Source organism: Gadus macrocephalus, chromosome 1, assembly GCF_031168955.1.
Source record: "Gadus macrocephalus chromosome 1, ASM3116895v1".
Taxonomy (NCBI): domain Eukaryota; kingdom Metazoa; phylum Chordata; class Actinopteri; order Gadiformes; family Gadidae; genus Gadus; species Gadus macrocephalus.
The window spans coordinates 970,822-985,294 of record NC_082382.1 but is presented as its reverse complement, the minus strand read 5'-3'; the positions used below and the strand labels follow the sequence as shown (position 1 = coordinate 985,294).

Below are 14,473 nucleotides of genomic sequence, written 5' to 3'. Positions count from 1 at the left end.
AAACCACTCTCGCACTCGTTGTACAGTTTTGTTGTTGAGTTCGTACAGTACCTTCTTTGGTATGTGAACATTGGAGAAGAGATGGTGTATTTTGGCCAGAGCAATCTGCCCGATCGCCTCCAGTTTCGTAACCAGAGGGAGAGGAGAGGAGTGTATCATGTCCAGCCTGGCCATGTAGTCTGTGACAATCTCGTCTACTTGCGCTGTCCACTCCCCGGCGATATTGAATTTATGGCCGAGGTAGCTGTATGTTTCCTGGCGCGCAAAGACTCTGATTGGTACATTGTTTATTGTGAATGTTGGGATTGTGTCTGATTTGGCATGATACCAGCGATTGCCGCCACTCCTCCTCTCGTAAAAGACAGCACATTTTGATTGTTTCACCTGTAGTCCAGACCACTCTAAAAAAGAGTCAGTCCTGGAAAGCATGTCTTTTATAACGCCTTCGTGTCGGGAGCATACGACCACGTCGTCTGCGTACCCCTGCATGGGGTTGGGGGAGTAGGTGTTAAGGGGCACACACTGGCACATCCACCGTATCCATCCATTGATTGCCAGCACAAAGTTCACCGCGCTACACACACACACACACACACACACACACACACACACACACACACACACACACACACACACACACACACACACACACACACACACACACAGATCCGGCCCGCAAGGGAATATTTACTTGCCCTTTTAGTCGAAACCTATAGGTAGAAAAAAAAGTTGGGAGATATTGTAGCCTATAACAGTCTATGTTGTCGTGTTCTTGAAGAAAGTAGTGCAAACCGGATCGCTTTTAATTCACTTTATTTGTTAAAGTATTTCGGTATGGTAACTATGAAGCAAAAGGAGGGGAATTGTATTTAACACGTGTGTGGAGCGTCTCACAGCTGACCTATCTACCTGCAACAGGGCTGCCGTATGATTCTCACTCCAGCTCTGTGTTAAATGTCGTATAGGCTTCGCCTTTTAAGGCTATTGCTATTGGGTTATCCCTAGGAGTGAGCCGTAGCACTGAAAAATTATACGCGGGCACCAGCGGACGTTTGGCTCCCATTTTCTTCAGTGTTCCTAGCATACTGAATGGATACGAACATGGGGTCCAGGGTGGTCAGCATCTGCAAGTCATGTAACACGGGTTACATCTTGCCTCATGATGGCCATGAAGTATGCGAGGGCTGCCTTGGGCAACACCTCTAGGCGCTCTCGCCGCCCTGCCTGTTTCAGCATTGTAAGACGCTGTCGGTGGAATGCCGACAGCACCGACAATGCCGCCGCCATCGCTGAAGGTGCCGACGACTTCACCGTCCCGCTCGACGATGCCCTCTCCCTCCTTGCGAACTCGGAGTCGGACGACTCCAACCGCGGCGAGGAGGGGGCATCTCCCCCCGGCTTCCCCTCTCCGGATGGAGGGGTCGGAGCCCGGGGCAGCAGCAGTATTGCCCGTCTCTGCCACCACCTCACTTCCAGTGGTTGGAGCTTTGGCAGAGCTTCCGGGCATTATCGCCAGGGCAGCCGCAAAGCTCAGCCTTGCGGTGCCCATGCCTCAGGCCCCACGATGCCCGGACCAGCTGCATGGAATCTGGGGGCTCCGCAAGCGCCAGTGAAGGCTATGATGGGGCGAGGGAGAAGCGTGTGACGGCGAGGAAACAATGGCTCTTTTAAGAGCCACCCGCCTCTTTATTAAAGACGGCTGTTTTCTCCCCATACCCCAGTTAACGCCGGAGCCTACCGGCTCGGCCATAACTGTTTCACACGCATCTTCCGCCAGGTATGGGCAGGCCGTCAATACACCTCGTGTCATTGGTCGAGCCAGCCTTTCATTGCTTTTAAAAAGGCAACCTCGCCCTGCTTACCAGCACCGCCCACCTCCATCGCAGGCTGTGGCGAGCGGCCAGCAAGAGCCTCGGGCAGCAGGCTCATGGGGCGATGTCCCGCCCCACAAGCGCCGACTAATACGGGGCAAGGGAGGAGCGTGTAACAGCGGGAAACGCCTCTTTACTAAAGACGGCTGTTTTCTCCCCACGCCCCAGTTAACGTCGGAGCCTATCGGCCCGGCCATAACTGTCTCACCCGCATCTCCCACCACGAGTAGACAGGCCGTCAATAAACCTTGTATTACAGTTTTTTTCCATCGCTAACGAGCGCTTACCTATACTTAAAATACTTTTTCTAAACTCTTAACACAGACTTACACCTACAAAACACAATTGGCCAAATAGATCATTTTCTTCTCAAAAGCACATTTTGTTAACTATATACTAACTCTTCATTTCAAAATAGAAGACATCTTTCTCTGCACACACTAACTTTACCAAAACACTGGACATCTGACTCAAAATGAAATTATTCTTTCAAAGAATAACTCTTGTTTTCACTTCACAAGGAACATGCAGCCAATCAAAGTACACCAGGTTTCAAAATACTGGCTATTGTGGACATTACAAAAACTGCATAGACTTTTCTGTTTCAGTTTTACAGGTATTTGCATGCAAAACATGCAATCCACTGTTTTTTACGCCAAATTTTTTGGTTGGGAACTGTACTGTATATCCACATGTAATGTTCACATTCAAAAGCATTCCAGTAAAAAGCGAATCAGTTTTTTTTTCTTTACTGTTTACTACAGGAGGTATAGTAGAAATACTGTTTACAGTATGATACAACAGAAAACGTTTTACAGTATTGTTTACTGTAAAGTTAACAAAATATCCATGAAAAAAAAAGCAACAGCAAAAAGCCCAGTAAAAAGGGAGAACTAAAAAAAAGCACAAAATTCCTTTATCTAACCCCTGCGATCTTCAGGGTTAGGCCACAAGTTTTCATCCACATCGCATCTGATGTTATCCAAGGCGATACACCTTGGATAAAACCGCTTGGAATGCCTGATCCACCCTTGACAATCATCAACTGTGATGTCCCTGCAGCCAGCATCCATGGCTTCAAGGAGGGACAACTGGTCATGTGGCTGATGGTCATAGACTTTCCACCTCCATGTAGAAAATAACTCCTCTATGGGGTTGAGGAAAGGTGAATAGGGTGGAAGAAATAGACAAATCAGTCTTGGGTGGACCTCAAACCATGCTGTAACTGCTTGTGAGTGATGGAAGGCCACGTTGTCCCAGGTGATAACGAAGGTCCTCCTGTTTTCACCCTCCTGATCCTGCTCTGGAACCAGGCGCTGGTGGAGATCATCGAGAAAAGCAAGGAGGCGCTCGGTGTTGTAAGGTCCAACCTGACATTTGTGGAGGAGTGATCCTGCATTTGAAATTGCCGCACACATAGTGATATTTGCCCCTCTCTGTCCAGGAACATCAACTGTGGCCCTTTTTCCAATGACATTTCTTCCACGTCGACGCCTTTTGGCCAGATTAAATCCTGCCTCATCCACGTATACGAATTCATGAGGGGCCTGGTTGGCCTCCAATTCCATAACAAAATTCATGTAAATCATGCCATTATAGTACTATATACCATACAGTACTGTAACCTATTACTGAGTAGGTTACCTACTTGAAAAGTGCAAAGCTTATAGAACTGTACATTGAATTGAATATACACACTATACCTGGACATATTGTTGTCGTAGCACCTTGACTCGCTCACTGTTCCTCTCAAAGGGAACAGTGTAGAGCTGTTTCATCCGCACTCTGTGTTTGGACAATGTCCGCGTAATGGTTGCGAGGCTGATGCTATTGATATTGTGAAATATCTCTTGGTCCTCCAAAATTCTGCTTTGAATCTCATGCAGTTTAATTGCATTATTTGCAACAACCATATCTACTATGGCAAGCTCTTGTTGATGATTAAGGAGCTTACCTCTTCCCCCAGAGGGAGGAAGACGTTGCATTCTTTTGAGGGACAAAAAAAATCAACATATGCATTACTGTATGGCCTCATTGACATGTCAAGTGAGAATAGAAACAATCCATGTAAAATGCAAACTTACCTGTTGGTTTGTTGAAAGATGCGTATAATTGACGCAACCGTTGACCGCCCCAAATTGGGCTGTACTCTTTCACCTTAGTGAAAGACCGTGGTTTATCACATGGTCAATGATAGTGGCACGAATTCCATCACTCACCACTGCCCTTGTAGCCCTTAGAATGCCACCACCACGCATTCTTATACCTCTACCTTGCCCTCTCCTTAGGCCTGCTCTTCTCCCTGGACCTGCTCCTCTCACTTCTCCTGCTCCTCTCACTACTCCTGCTCCTCTCACTACTCCTGCTCCTCTCACTACTCCTGCTCCTCTCACTTCTCCTGCTCCTCTCACTACTCCTGCTCCTCTCACTACTCCTGCTCCTCTCACTACTACACCTCTCACTGCTCCTCTCACTGGGCCTGCTCTTCTCCCTGGGCCCCTTGCTCTAACTCTTCCTCGTCCAGACATCTTTTTCGGTTTCTGTTTCCAAAAACATCACTCCTCAAAGTCCTCCTTTTAGTAATGCCATTGATTCTAAGCCAGAGTGGAATCAGCTGTGGTTGACCCAATATACCCAACATACATCAGCTGTGTGTCAATTATTCAATTGTTTGTTTATTATCAGCTGAGATATATTGTTTTAGAACTGATATTACTGTATCACAGAAGCAGAGGTTTTTATACTGTATCTAAGGTTTGGAATATTGTGTTTGCAATTGTGGGATGTTGTGTGTTAACATTTGTAAATAATACAAAAACAATCCATAATTTTGTTTGGAGGTATAGCTTGTCTGTTAAGAAAATGTAAGCATCATATAAATGTGTTCACTGACTGCATATTGTGTGAAAACAACATGAAATGTGTGAATGGTATGGCCACAAAGGACCGATGTTGTGCTAATCGTGTTTAGAGTTTTGAAAATGTGACTACTGTTTAGAAAAACGCTTGTTAGCGACTGAAAAAAACTGTATTGATCGAGCCAGCCCTTCATTACTTTCCCCTCACCACATCGTGCCTGGCATGACATGTGGCGAGACGTTCGCTAAAACGAGCTCTCTGTCTACATATGACACGCAGCTCGTTGCGTGTCATATGTAGACAGTAAAATTTAAAGTGCAATGTATTTAAGATCAGATCAACAGTCTCTCTGGAACCCAAGTCGGGACAACAACCCGACCTAAAGGAACTTGGTCCTTTCTCTGGAACTCCAATCCAGATTCTAGGACTCTAACCCAGACAGAACTTGGACACAAACTCAGGACTCTAACCCTTATACAAACTCAGGACTCTAACCCTTATACTCAGGACTCTAACCCTTAACAATATTCTAGGACTCTAACCCAGCTTCTAGGACTCTAGCCCAGACCAAAGGCCTTATACTTATTCTAGGACTCTAACCCAGCTTCTCGGACTCTAGCCCAGACCAAAGGCCTTATTCAACTAATTCAAGTTTATTTCAAGTTTATTTATTTATTCATACATACATACATACATGCATGCATGCATGAATGGGTCCCCCAAAATAAGCTATTGAAAGCTTTTGGGCGGGGGCCCAAGGTTAATGAAAGCAATATCAATCAATTTAGCCATGCACAATGTGGTACCATGCAAGAAAACATAAATAGTGCAGACAATCAAGCATACAAATACATACAATCAATCATACAGTACATTTAACTTAACAGTGCCGACAAACAAACATACAAATACATACAATCAATCATACAGTAATCCCAGTACATCCATCATATTGTTAGGGTACATTATAAATAGGTAGCCAGTAAACCAATTCTAGGACTCTAACCCAGCTTCTAGGACTCTAGCCCAGACCAAAAGGACAAACAAACTCAGGACTCTAACCCTTATACAACCTTTCTCTCTGGTATCAGATCATGTATTTTTCTGGTAAAAATAGAAAATAAAGGGAAAGTTAAAAAGGCATTTTAGTAAAATAAAGGTATTTAAGATTTAGCAGAAAGCTAAAGCAAACATAAAAGTCTTCAATCTTGTTTTAAAGGTGCTCAGAGTTGGGGCAAGTCTTAAATCCTCAGGGAGTTTATTCCAGCTATTTGTTGCATAGTAACTAAATCCTGCTTTCCCATGTTTCGTGTTTACTCTGGGGATAATTAACACCTCGGTTCTCAAAGTGGGGTCCCCGGACCCCCGGGGGTCCGCGGCGCATTGCCAGGGAGTGAAGAGCTTGTGGTTACAACACAAACATACCGGTATTTATGGAAAAAATGCTGGGCCTGTCGTCATTACTCCCGTCGGCGTAACGTTAAACCAATGATCACTCTGCTTTTACATTACGTCAAACTCCCTCAGGCTTTACCTTCACATCTCACGCCTAAATAACTAAATAAAAGCCAATTAAAGAGGCGCATTGTGTTCAGCCCTCCCCCAGCTTTAATTTTCGGCCAATAGTAACTCTGTTAACATTGCGTGAACCTGTCAACGCATGCTCGAGTCTGAAAACTTTTAAATTGCCTACTGAGAATCCACGATGGATAAATATTTAAAAAGGCCTACTACTGATAATCCTAAATAAAGCGGAAAAGTGAGGAGGTACGATGAAAACTACATTGCCTTTGGATTTATTGAGAACAGTTGTGGGAAGCCGATGTGCGTTGTGTGTCTTCAAGTGTTAGCTAACGAATCAATGAAGCCCGCTAAGCTTAGGCGTCATCTCCTAACCAAGCACCCGGAGCACAGTGATAAATCAAAGGAATTCTTTGTGAGGAAAAGTGAAGAATATATCCATCAAAGATCAAAACTCACTAATTTGGCCACAACGTCTGAGAGGGCACAGAAGGCTTCATTTTTAGTGGCTCAGCAGATCGCAAAATGCAAGAAGCCTCATACCATCGCACAAGAGCTGATCCTCCTCAGTGCTGTGCAGGGGTCGAAATCCTGATTGGAAGGTGTCATAACAACCAGTTGATGCCAGGAAGTGATTAAGTTGCTGGAGGACAACTTTCTCAATGATTTTACTTATGAAGGGTAGATTTGATATTGGTCTGTAGTTGTTAATAATAGAGGTATCTAGGCTCCGCTTTTTTAAAAGGGGTTTAATAACTGCAGTTTTCAGGGCTTTTGGGAAGTTGCCTGACTGGAGAGAGTTGTTAACTATCTGCAATATGTCTATTGCTAGGCAGTCAAAAACATTCTTAAAGAGGTTGGTAGGTAAAGAATCAAGGCAACAGGTGGATGGCTTTAGTTGTGTAACAGTTTCCACAAGAGTTTTAGAGTCAATAACATTAAAGCATGCCATCCCTGCCACGTTACTTTTGCCTGAACAGGGTGGTAGTCCAACATTTTTGTTTGAAGTGGAGATATTGATGGCGCGTCTGATGCCTTCAATTTTATCAGTATAAAAAGCTGCAAACTCATTGCATTTCTGCGTGGAATGGAGATCAGGTGGAATTTGTGTTGGGGGGTTGGTGAGTCTGTCAACAGTTGCAAAAATTGGGTTTTTGCATTATTAGTATTGGTTTTAATGATATTGGAGAAAAATGTTTCTCTAGCACTTTTTAAGGCTGAATTGTAGGCACGGAGGCTCTCTTTGTAGATATCATGGTGAGTTTTGTTTTACGCCAGATGCGTTCAACCTTCCTGCATTCTTTTTTCTGTGCTGATACAGAAGCAGCTTTTCTCCAGGGTGCCTTTTGCTTTCCAGAAATCGTTTTAACCTTATAAGTTGCAATGACATCTGTAGGGCCAACGATGTTTCTAATGTGAAGCTTCAGCTTGACGCTCCGTTTTCCCTTCGTCGCATACCTCATCCACTATCCACGATAATAATCCACCGGACCACGACGTGATGTTTTTAAAGGGTTTACTTGTCCAACGCAAAATACATAAAACAATCCTTTTCCACAATGAGGTTCTTATTAGAGGTACGAGAACGAGAGAGAAATTGAGAGAGAGAGAGTTCAAAAAACTGTGTGGCTCCACGCTTGTATACTGTCAGTTAGTCTCACACCGCTAGTTAAGAACCAACTGTCACACTTCAAAATAAAGTGATTAAATGTGCGCGCACACCGAAAACATTGCAAGTGAATTACAAAATAAAATTCTATGCATTCGAAATTAACACAATTAACTATTATTATATTTACTATTATTTCACTTATGAAAATCCAACTGTCATTGTAAAATATGAACTTAAATAAAGCGAATAGGCATTTAGGCGCCTACAACATCCATGACTTTCAAAATTTTCAAATTAAAGTTTTCTACAAGATCATCAGCAGAACATGGGTTGAGAGGTGGTAGTAAGGAGATGGCCTTTCTAAAAAGTACATAAGATTCTTCATTGATATACCGTTTTTTGACAGTATTTGATTTTGTCTGTATGTCGGGAATAAAAGATATATTAAAGAAAACACAAAAGTGGTCAGACAAGGAAGGATCAGTCACAGAGAGATCAGAAACATTGAGGCCCTTTGTGATAACCAGGTCTAGAGTGTGCCCCTTACAATGAGTAGTCTCTTTCACATGTTGGGACAGTTCAAATGTGTCCAAAATGGTAAAACGTTTTTTTGCACACTTGTCATTCAAATCATCAGTATGAAAATTGAAGTCACCAGTTCTAACTAGACAGTCAAAGTCTGTGGAGATGCTAGACAATAATTCTGTGAATTCATCGAAAAAAATTGCAGAGTATGTGGGTGGCCTGTAAATAATTAATAGGAGAACTCTGGGGGAGCATTTCAATACAGCACAAAGGTATTCGAATGATGGAAAATCCCCAAATAACATCTGTTTCTCCTGAAAAACATTTTTAAATATAACATGCAACAACAGCAAGCAACAACGAAGCCGAGTGAGGTTTGCAAAGACACTCCAGAATGATTCTCGTCCTGCTCCTTATATACCCAATCCTTACATAATATGAGGTCAGACTTACATAAAATGTTGATTTACATAACATATTTCTCCAGGTCACAGCTTTACCCTTGAACATACATTAACCTCTATGCAAACAGATAGATGATGTACAGGTGTGCATATCAGCATATTCTTCAGAAAGTACATCAGATATGCAGAGTTCTTCCAAGAAAGGGTTCCAATCCAGGATAGCTTTTAACACACTTTATTTGTTAAAGTATTTCGGTATGGTAACTACGGAGCAAAAGGAGGTGGAAGCGTGTTGAACACGTGCTGAGCGTCTCCCAGCTGATCAAAAACATTAACCCTTTGTCTGGTAGCAGCTAGAAGATTCTGAAGTCCAACTTATGTGACGTATTAGCCTCGGCTTCTTCACCTATCTAAAGGTGCTGCCTTCTGTGTGGTTGGAGCAGCTATTGCAGCCTTCAATAAGGGGTTATATGTTTGGTCCTGCTTCCTAGGGGCTATGTGGGGGCAGCTCAGGTTCTTAAAATACGTAACAGATAAGAATAGAGTGAACCCACTCACTGGCGCCACATCACACCTAATTTATAGGGGAAAGGTGATCAGCTATCTTCCACAATCAAAATATCTATGCCTAATAATAATCATAGTTTAACATAAAATGTAGGGTTCATTTCTTATAATAAAAGAATAAAAGAAAACAATAATACTATCTCTATTACCTAAATTGTCCCATGTCCCCTTTATCTATTAATTAGTCTATAAGATTATGTGTCGGCCATTAGATCAGAATTAGCACCACATTTGGTTATCTAGAAAAAACACCCCTAATCTAAAGCAGGGTTTGCAACCTGCATCTCACAGGGATTTCAACCTGTTTGGTGAGAAAGATTACCAAATGTGGTGTATTATGTCCAACATTTTGACTCTTGCAGATTGATTTTTCATAAGAAATCATAAAACCTTTCCATAATACCACAATGTTCCACATTCAGCATGCAATTATATCAAATGTGTACCTAGAATACCCTCACAAAAATCATAACAATCATAACAATATATTTTCAGCATGCATTGAAAATTGTCATTTCAAAAATATGTGACATAATAATGTACTAAAAATTAACAATTAAAAAAATATGCGTCATATTAATGTACTCAAACATGGACATTTCAGCATTAAAATGTTGAGATTGTCTGCAGGCTTGAATGAATTTGAATGGCTCAGGTGATCTTCATGTATTGGTGTGCAGGATACATGTGGGGGGGTTTTGGACATTGTCATAGTTGAAATTAAGCCTTGTAGATCACAAGGGTGGCTCACATGTGATGGTGCGTTCGAGTATTCTCTGCGAGCGTGTCATGCATGTTTCTGGAACCTCTGTTGTGCACTGCACCTTTGCACTATGATTCCCTTCCCTTTTTATCCACACTCCTCCTTAATATGTAACATATAACCTCAATTAACTGTAGTGGCACATCATTTATGTCTCCCTTTGCTTTTGGGTAGTATGTATGTTGTATGTATGTCAAAGGGTAGTATAGGGTAGGATGTATATATTGTTGGGATAGGTTAGCATGTGTGTGTTTATTTGTATGGATGTCATTGTCTTTGTGCCTTGATGTGTATGCTACTGGACACCTTAATTTTCTTCGGGATAAATAAAGTATCTCTATCTAGCTATCTATTTATTTATACGACAAGTTGTGCAAGATACAAACTTTGCTGGCAAACTCAGTGAAAAAGTAGTATGCACTGTTAAATTTTCCCTATTTCTTTTTTCATTCACTTAGGGCTGTTGTAACAGCTGTGCTGCAGTCCAGACCGCAGGTCATCCTGAAGTCTGGAACGGAGTGGGAGGTCATGCTGGATATGGACGACCATACATTTGCCCGCCATTTCCGGATCAGAAGATCCAGGTTTGAGCAGCTCCTTCGACTGCTTCAGGAGGGCGGCCTGCACAGCAAACACAGCCATGGACTTCCCACCTTGCCTGTTCCCAAAAAAGCCCTCATGTTTCTCTGGTATATGGCCAACCAGAACAGCTACAGAGAGATTTCTGATAAATTTAACGTCTCCCAGTCAGCGGCGCACACAGCCATCCTTCAGGTGCTGACTATCATGTCAGGGATCGGCCCACACTTTGTTTCTTGGCCAAGAGGCTGTGACAAGAGGATGTCTTCTGCTGCCTTCCAGCGTACCTCTGGCCTCGATGGAGTCATTGGGGCAATAGATGGTTGCCACATCAGGATCCAGAGGCCACCCATCAGAGGAGGGGATTACATGAACAGAAAAAGTTATTACTCTGTCCTCCTCCAGGGTATTGTCAATGATGAAGGCCGTTTCATCGACATCTTTGTTGGACCACCAGGCAGGGTGCACGATGCCAGGATGCTGCGGGGCTCCACTTTTTACGCAAACTGGCAGGAGAAGATGGAGGACTATCGTCTGCTCGGTGACAGTGCCTACATTGGTCAGGCCTTCCCCTTCATCATTACCCCAAAGCGCGACAACGGGGCCCTCACCGATGCTGACCACCAGCAGAAATTCTACATCAGTAGGGGGAGGGTGATCGTTGAACAGGCTTTTGGCAGGATGAAGTGCAAGTGGCGCCGCTTAAGAGACCTGCAGAACACCAGGATGGACATAGAGGTGATGATAATCATGGCTGCATGCTTCTTGCACAACTTTGCCCTTGAAACTGTGGATGGCTGTGATGAACACCCCACGGGCTGGCCAAGACACGAGGATGGGAACGAGTAGTTTTGACCATTGTCATCTAATAAATGTATATCGTTTTTTTTACACCTTTGAAACCTTTTGTCAGTTCCCACAACAGGGAAGACTACGTCGTGGTGACCTCCCATGAGGTCATCCATCTCGGTATAAAACTGAAATTTACCAGGGCCCCTCCCTGTGGACGAATTGTGGTCCTTAACTTTTTTATACGCCTCCACCAACGTGTTCCATTTACGAGCTACCTTGTCTGGGGGAAAGGTACATTTGAAATGGTCGGTCAGCTTGCCAGCAATCTCCTCCCACAGCAGCTTCTTCGAGTTCCTGGCCAGCTTCAGGCGCTGGCTCAGGTCCTGGAGGGACCTGGGAGGGCCCCTACCCTCTGCTTCTAATTGCAGCCGCATGAGGTCAATTAAGAATAGGGTGTGCTCCTTCAAGAAAGTCTCGGTGACAGTGGGCAGTGGGGCATTTAATAATAATAATAATAATACATTTAATTTAGAGGCGCCTTTCAAGACACCCAAGGTCACCTTTGTGGCAACCCCGATCGTCGGCGGCTGAGGTTTCCAGGGGAGATGGACCAAACAAGGCGTAGGTTAACGTTCGTTTATTTCGGTTAACCACTCATGCAAAAAAAGGAACAAAGGAGTGAACTCAGGTTCTTCCTGGTCTGGGAATAAAGGACACCGCGCCGGGTCTGGTCCTGCTGCGGGGGGCGGGGTCTCGATCCCCGGCGTCTTCGGCGGCTTAGTCCTGGGGGGAAGCGTATTGGCATTAGCGGGGGTTCGGGTAATCTCCACCCACTGCGTCTTTCCCGTTCGGTCGCGTTCCCCTGACTGGTGTCCACGCGGCCGTTAAGTCCCCTCCGCTGTCTTGCTCCGCCGGGTGCTCCGCATCTCCGTGATTGCGCGGGTGCGCTCGATGCTCCCTCCCGCATCGCTGCGCCGAGCGGCACATATCTCCCCCTGACTACCTGCCCGCGGAGAGGGCGCTGGCGGGGCTCGAACTCCTCCGTTGGATCGGGGTTGCCACACCTTACAGAGCATATAGTCATCATAAATCGTTTAAAAAAACAAGACATTGTGGAAAAAAATAAAAAAATAAATAAACATAAAAAATAAAAAATAAATAAAACAAAAACAAGGCAAAACAAAACAAACAAACAATCAAAACAGTGATCAGTTAGACGTTGTGTGCGAGTTTGAACAGGTGAGTTTTGAGTTGTGACTTGAAGGTTGTAATGGTGTCTGACTGTTTTATGTGTGGGGGGAGGGAGTTCCAGAGCCTGGGTGCTGAACAGCTGAATGACCGGGCACCCATTGTAGTGAGTCGTGATGTGGGGATACATAGTAGTCCAGCAGAGGTTGAGCGGAGGGAGCGGGAGGGAGTGTATTCTTGGAGGAGGTCGCAGAGGTAACTGGGGGCTAGGTTGTGGAGAGCTTTGTAGGTGAGGAGTAGGGTTTTGTATTGGATGCGGTAGTGTACTGGGAGCCAGTGAAGTTGGATGAGGACAGGGGTGATGTGGTCAGATGATTTGGTGCGGGTGATGATCCGGGCGGCTGAGTTCTGAATGATCTGCAGTCTGTTGATGAGTTTGGTGGGGAGTCCGGTGAGGAGGGCGTTGCAGTAGTCTATGCGTGATGTGACAAATGAGTGAACTAGGATTTCAGTGCTGGATTGGGTCAGTGATGGGAGGAGTCTGGCGATGTTGCGGAGGTGGAAGAATGCAGTCCGGGTGATGTTGTGAATATGGGGTGCGAATGAGAGGGTGTTGTCCAGGATGACGCCGAGGCTCTTGACTTTGGAGGAGAAGGGTACTGGGAATCCATCGATGATTATGAGTGGAGCTGGGGTGTGTTGTGATTTAGTGAGGGTGGATTTGGATCCGATGAGCAGGGCCTCGGTCTTGTTTCCATTGAGTTTCAGGAAGTTCCTGCTCAACCAGCTCCGGATCTCTTCCAGGCACGTTATGAGGGAGGTGGGGGGGATGGCAGCGGTGGGTTTGGTGGAGATGTAGACCTGTGTGTCGTCAGCGTAGCAGTGAAAATAGACCCCATGGTGACGGAGGAGTGTGCCCAGCGGGAGGAGGTAAGTGGTGAACAGGAGTGAACCCAAGACTGACCCCTGGGGGACACCCAGTGAGACACCTGAACACCCAGACTTGTGGTTGCTTAGTTGAACAAATTGGCCCATTTGAAGGCAGTGGGTCAGTGGCAGGCAGTGAAGCATTTGAAGGCAGAGGGGCGGGAGCTGAATCAGACAGAAAAGACACATGTGAAGTAAATTCATTATTCCCATGGGAATAATGTCAATTGTCAACTAAATTGTAATACTTTTATTAGTGATTGTTTAGACACATAAATACTGGTTGGTTCCTGTAATACACTTTGAAGTTTTGAACAACCGTGTGGTGTGCTGTGGGTCTTTTCCCTCCCAGGTCTGCCTCTGGATCTTTGCTTTCTATACCTGGCTCGAGCATTATTGTGGTTTATGCTGTGCATACTTCATTCTTAATTATGCTTATTACTATCTCACCTGTGCTTTGAATGCACACCAAGCTAACGGAATGCCTGAGCCCCTGGTCCACGTAGTATGTGCCTGGGTTATCTTGTTTTCGAAACAAGGGCCCAGGAAAGGGACGGGTCCTCTCCTGCTCCCAGTACAGCAGGATGTTGCTCTGATCAACAAACACTAAAAATGAAACGCTGTATATTACACTCTGTGTCTTTTGGGCAATGTTCTAAGATGCACAGTTATCATTCACACTTTATCACACTGCAAATTCAAATAGGCTACCAGTTCAGCACACACTGCAACATTGACATTTCACCCACTGAAAGCACTTTTCTAGTAAAACCGTAGTTTGTAGGCTACATATAACTATATCAGGTTAACCCTTTAGGCTTGCCCCTAAAGGGCTCATTCTGACACACTTCATCATTCGATAAAT

At 44.5% G+C, this 14,473-nt stretch overlaps 1 protein-coding gene across 1 annotated transcript; it reads left to right on the top strand.

Annotated features, from left to right (window-relative positions):
* The first annotated feature begins 3,109 nt into the window (after positions 1-3,109).
* Positions 3,110-11,550, top strand: LOC132459961 (putative nuclease HARBI1). Its single transcript, XM_060054874.1, has 2 exons — positions 3,110-3,234; positions 10,581-11,550. The coding sequence occupies exons 1-2, from the start codon at positions 3,110-3,112 to the stop codon at positions 11,548-11,550; spliced, it is 1,095 nt and encodes a 364-aa protein (XP_059910857.1).
* The last annotated feature ends 2,923 nt before the right edge of the window (positions 11,551-14,473 follow it).

Bases quoted from the DNA above. Each gene is read 5' to 3' on its own strand.
- LOC132459961 (XM_060054874.1), top strand. From the start codon at position 3,110: ATGGAAGGCCACGTTGTCCCAGGTGATAACGAAGGTCCTCCTGTTTTC. The intron at 3,235-10,580 runs GTCCAACCTGAC...TCATTCACTTAG, and splicing joins GAGGCGCTCGGTGTTGTAAG to GGCTGTTGTAACAGCTGTGC.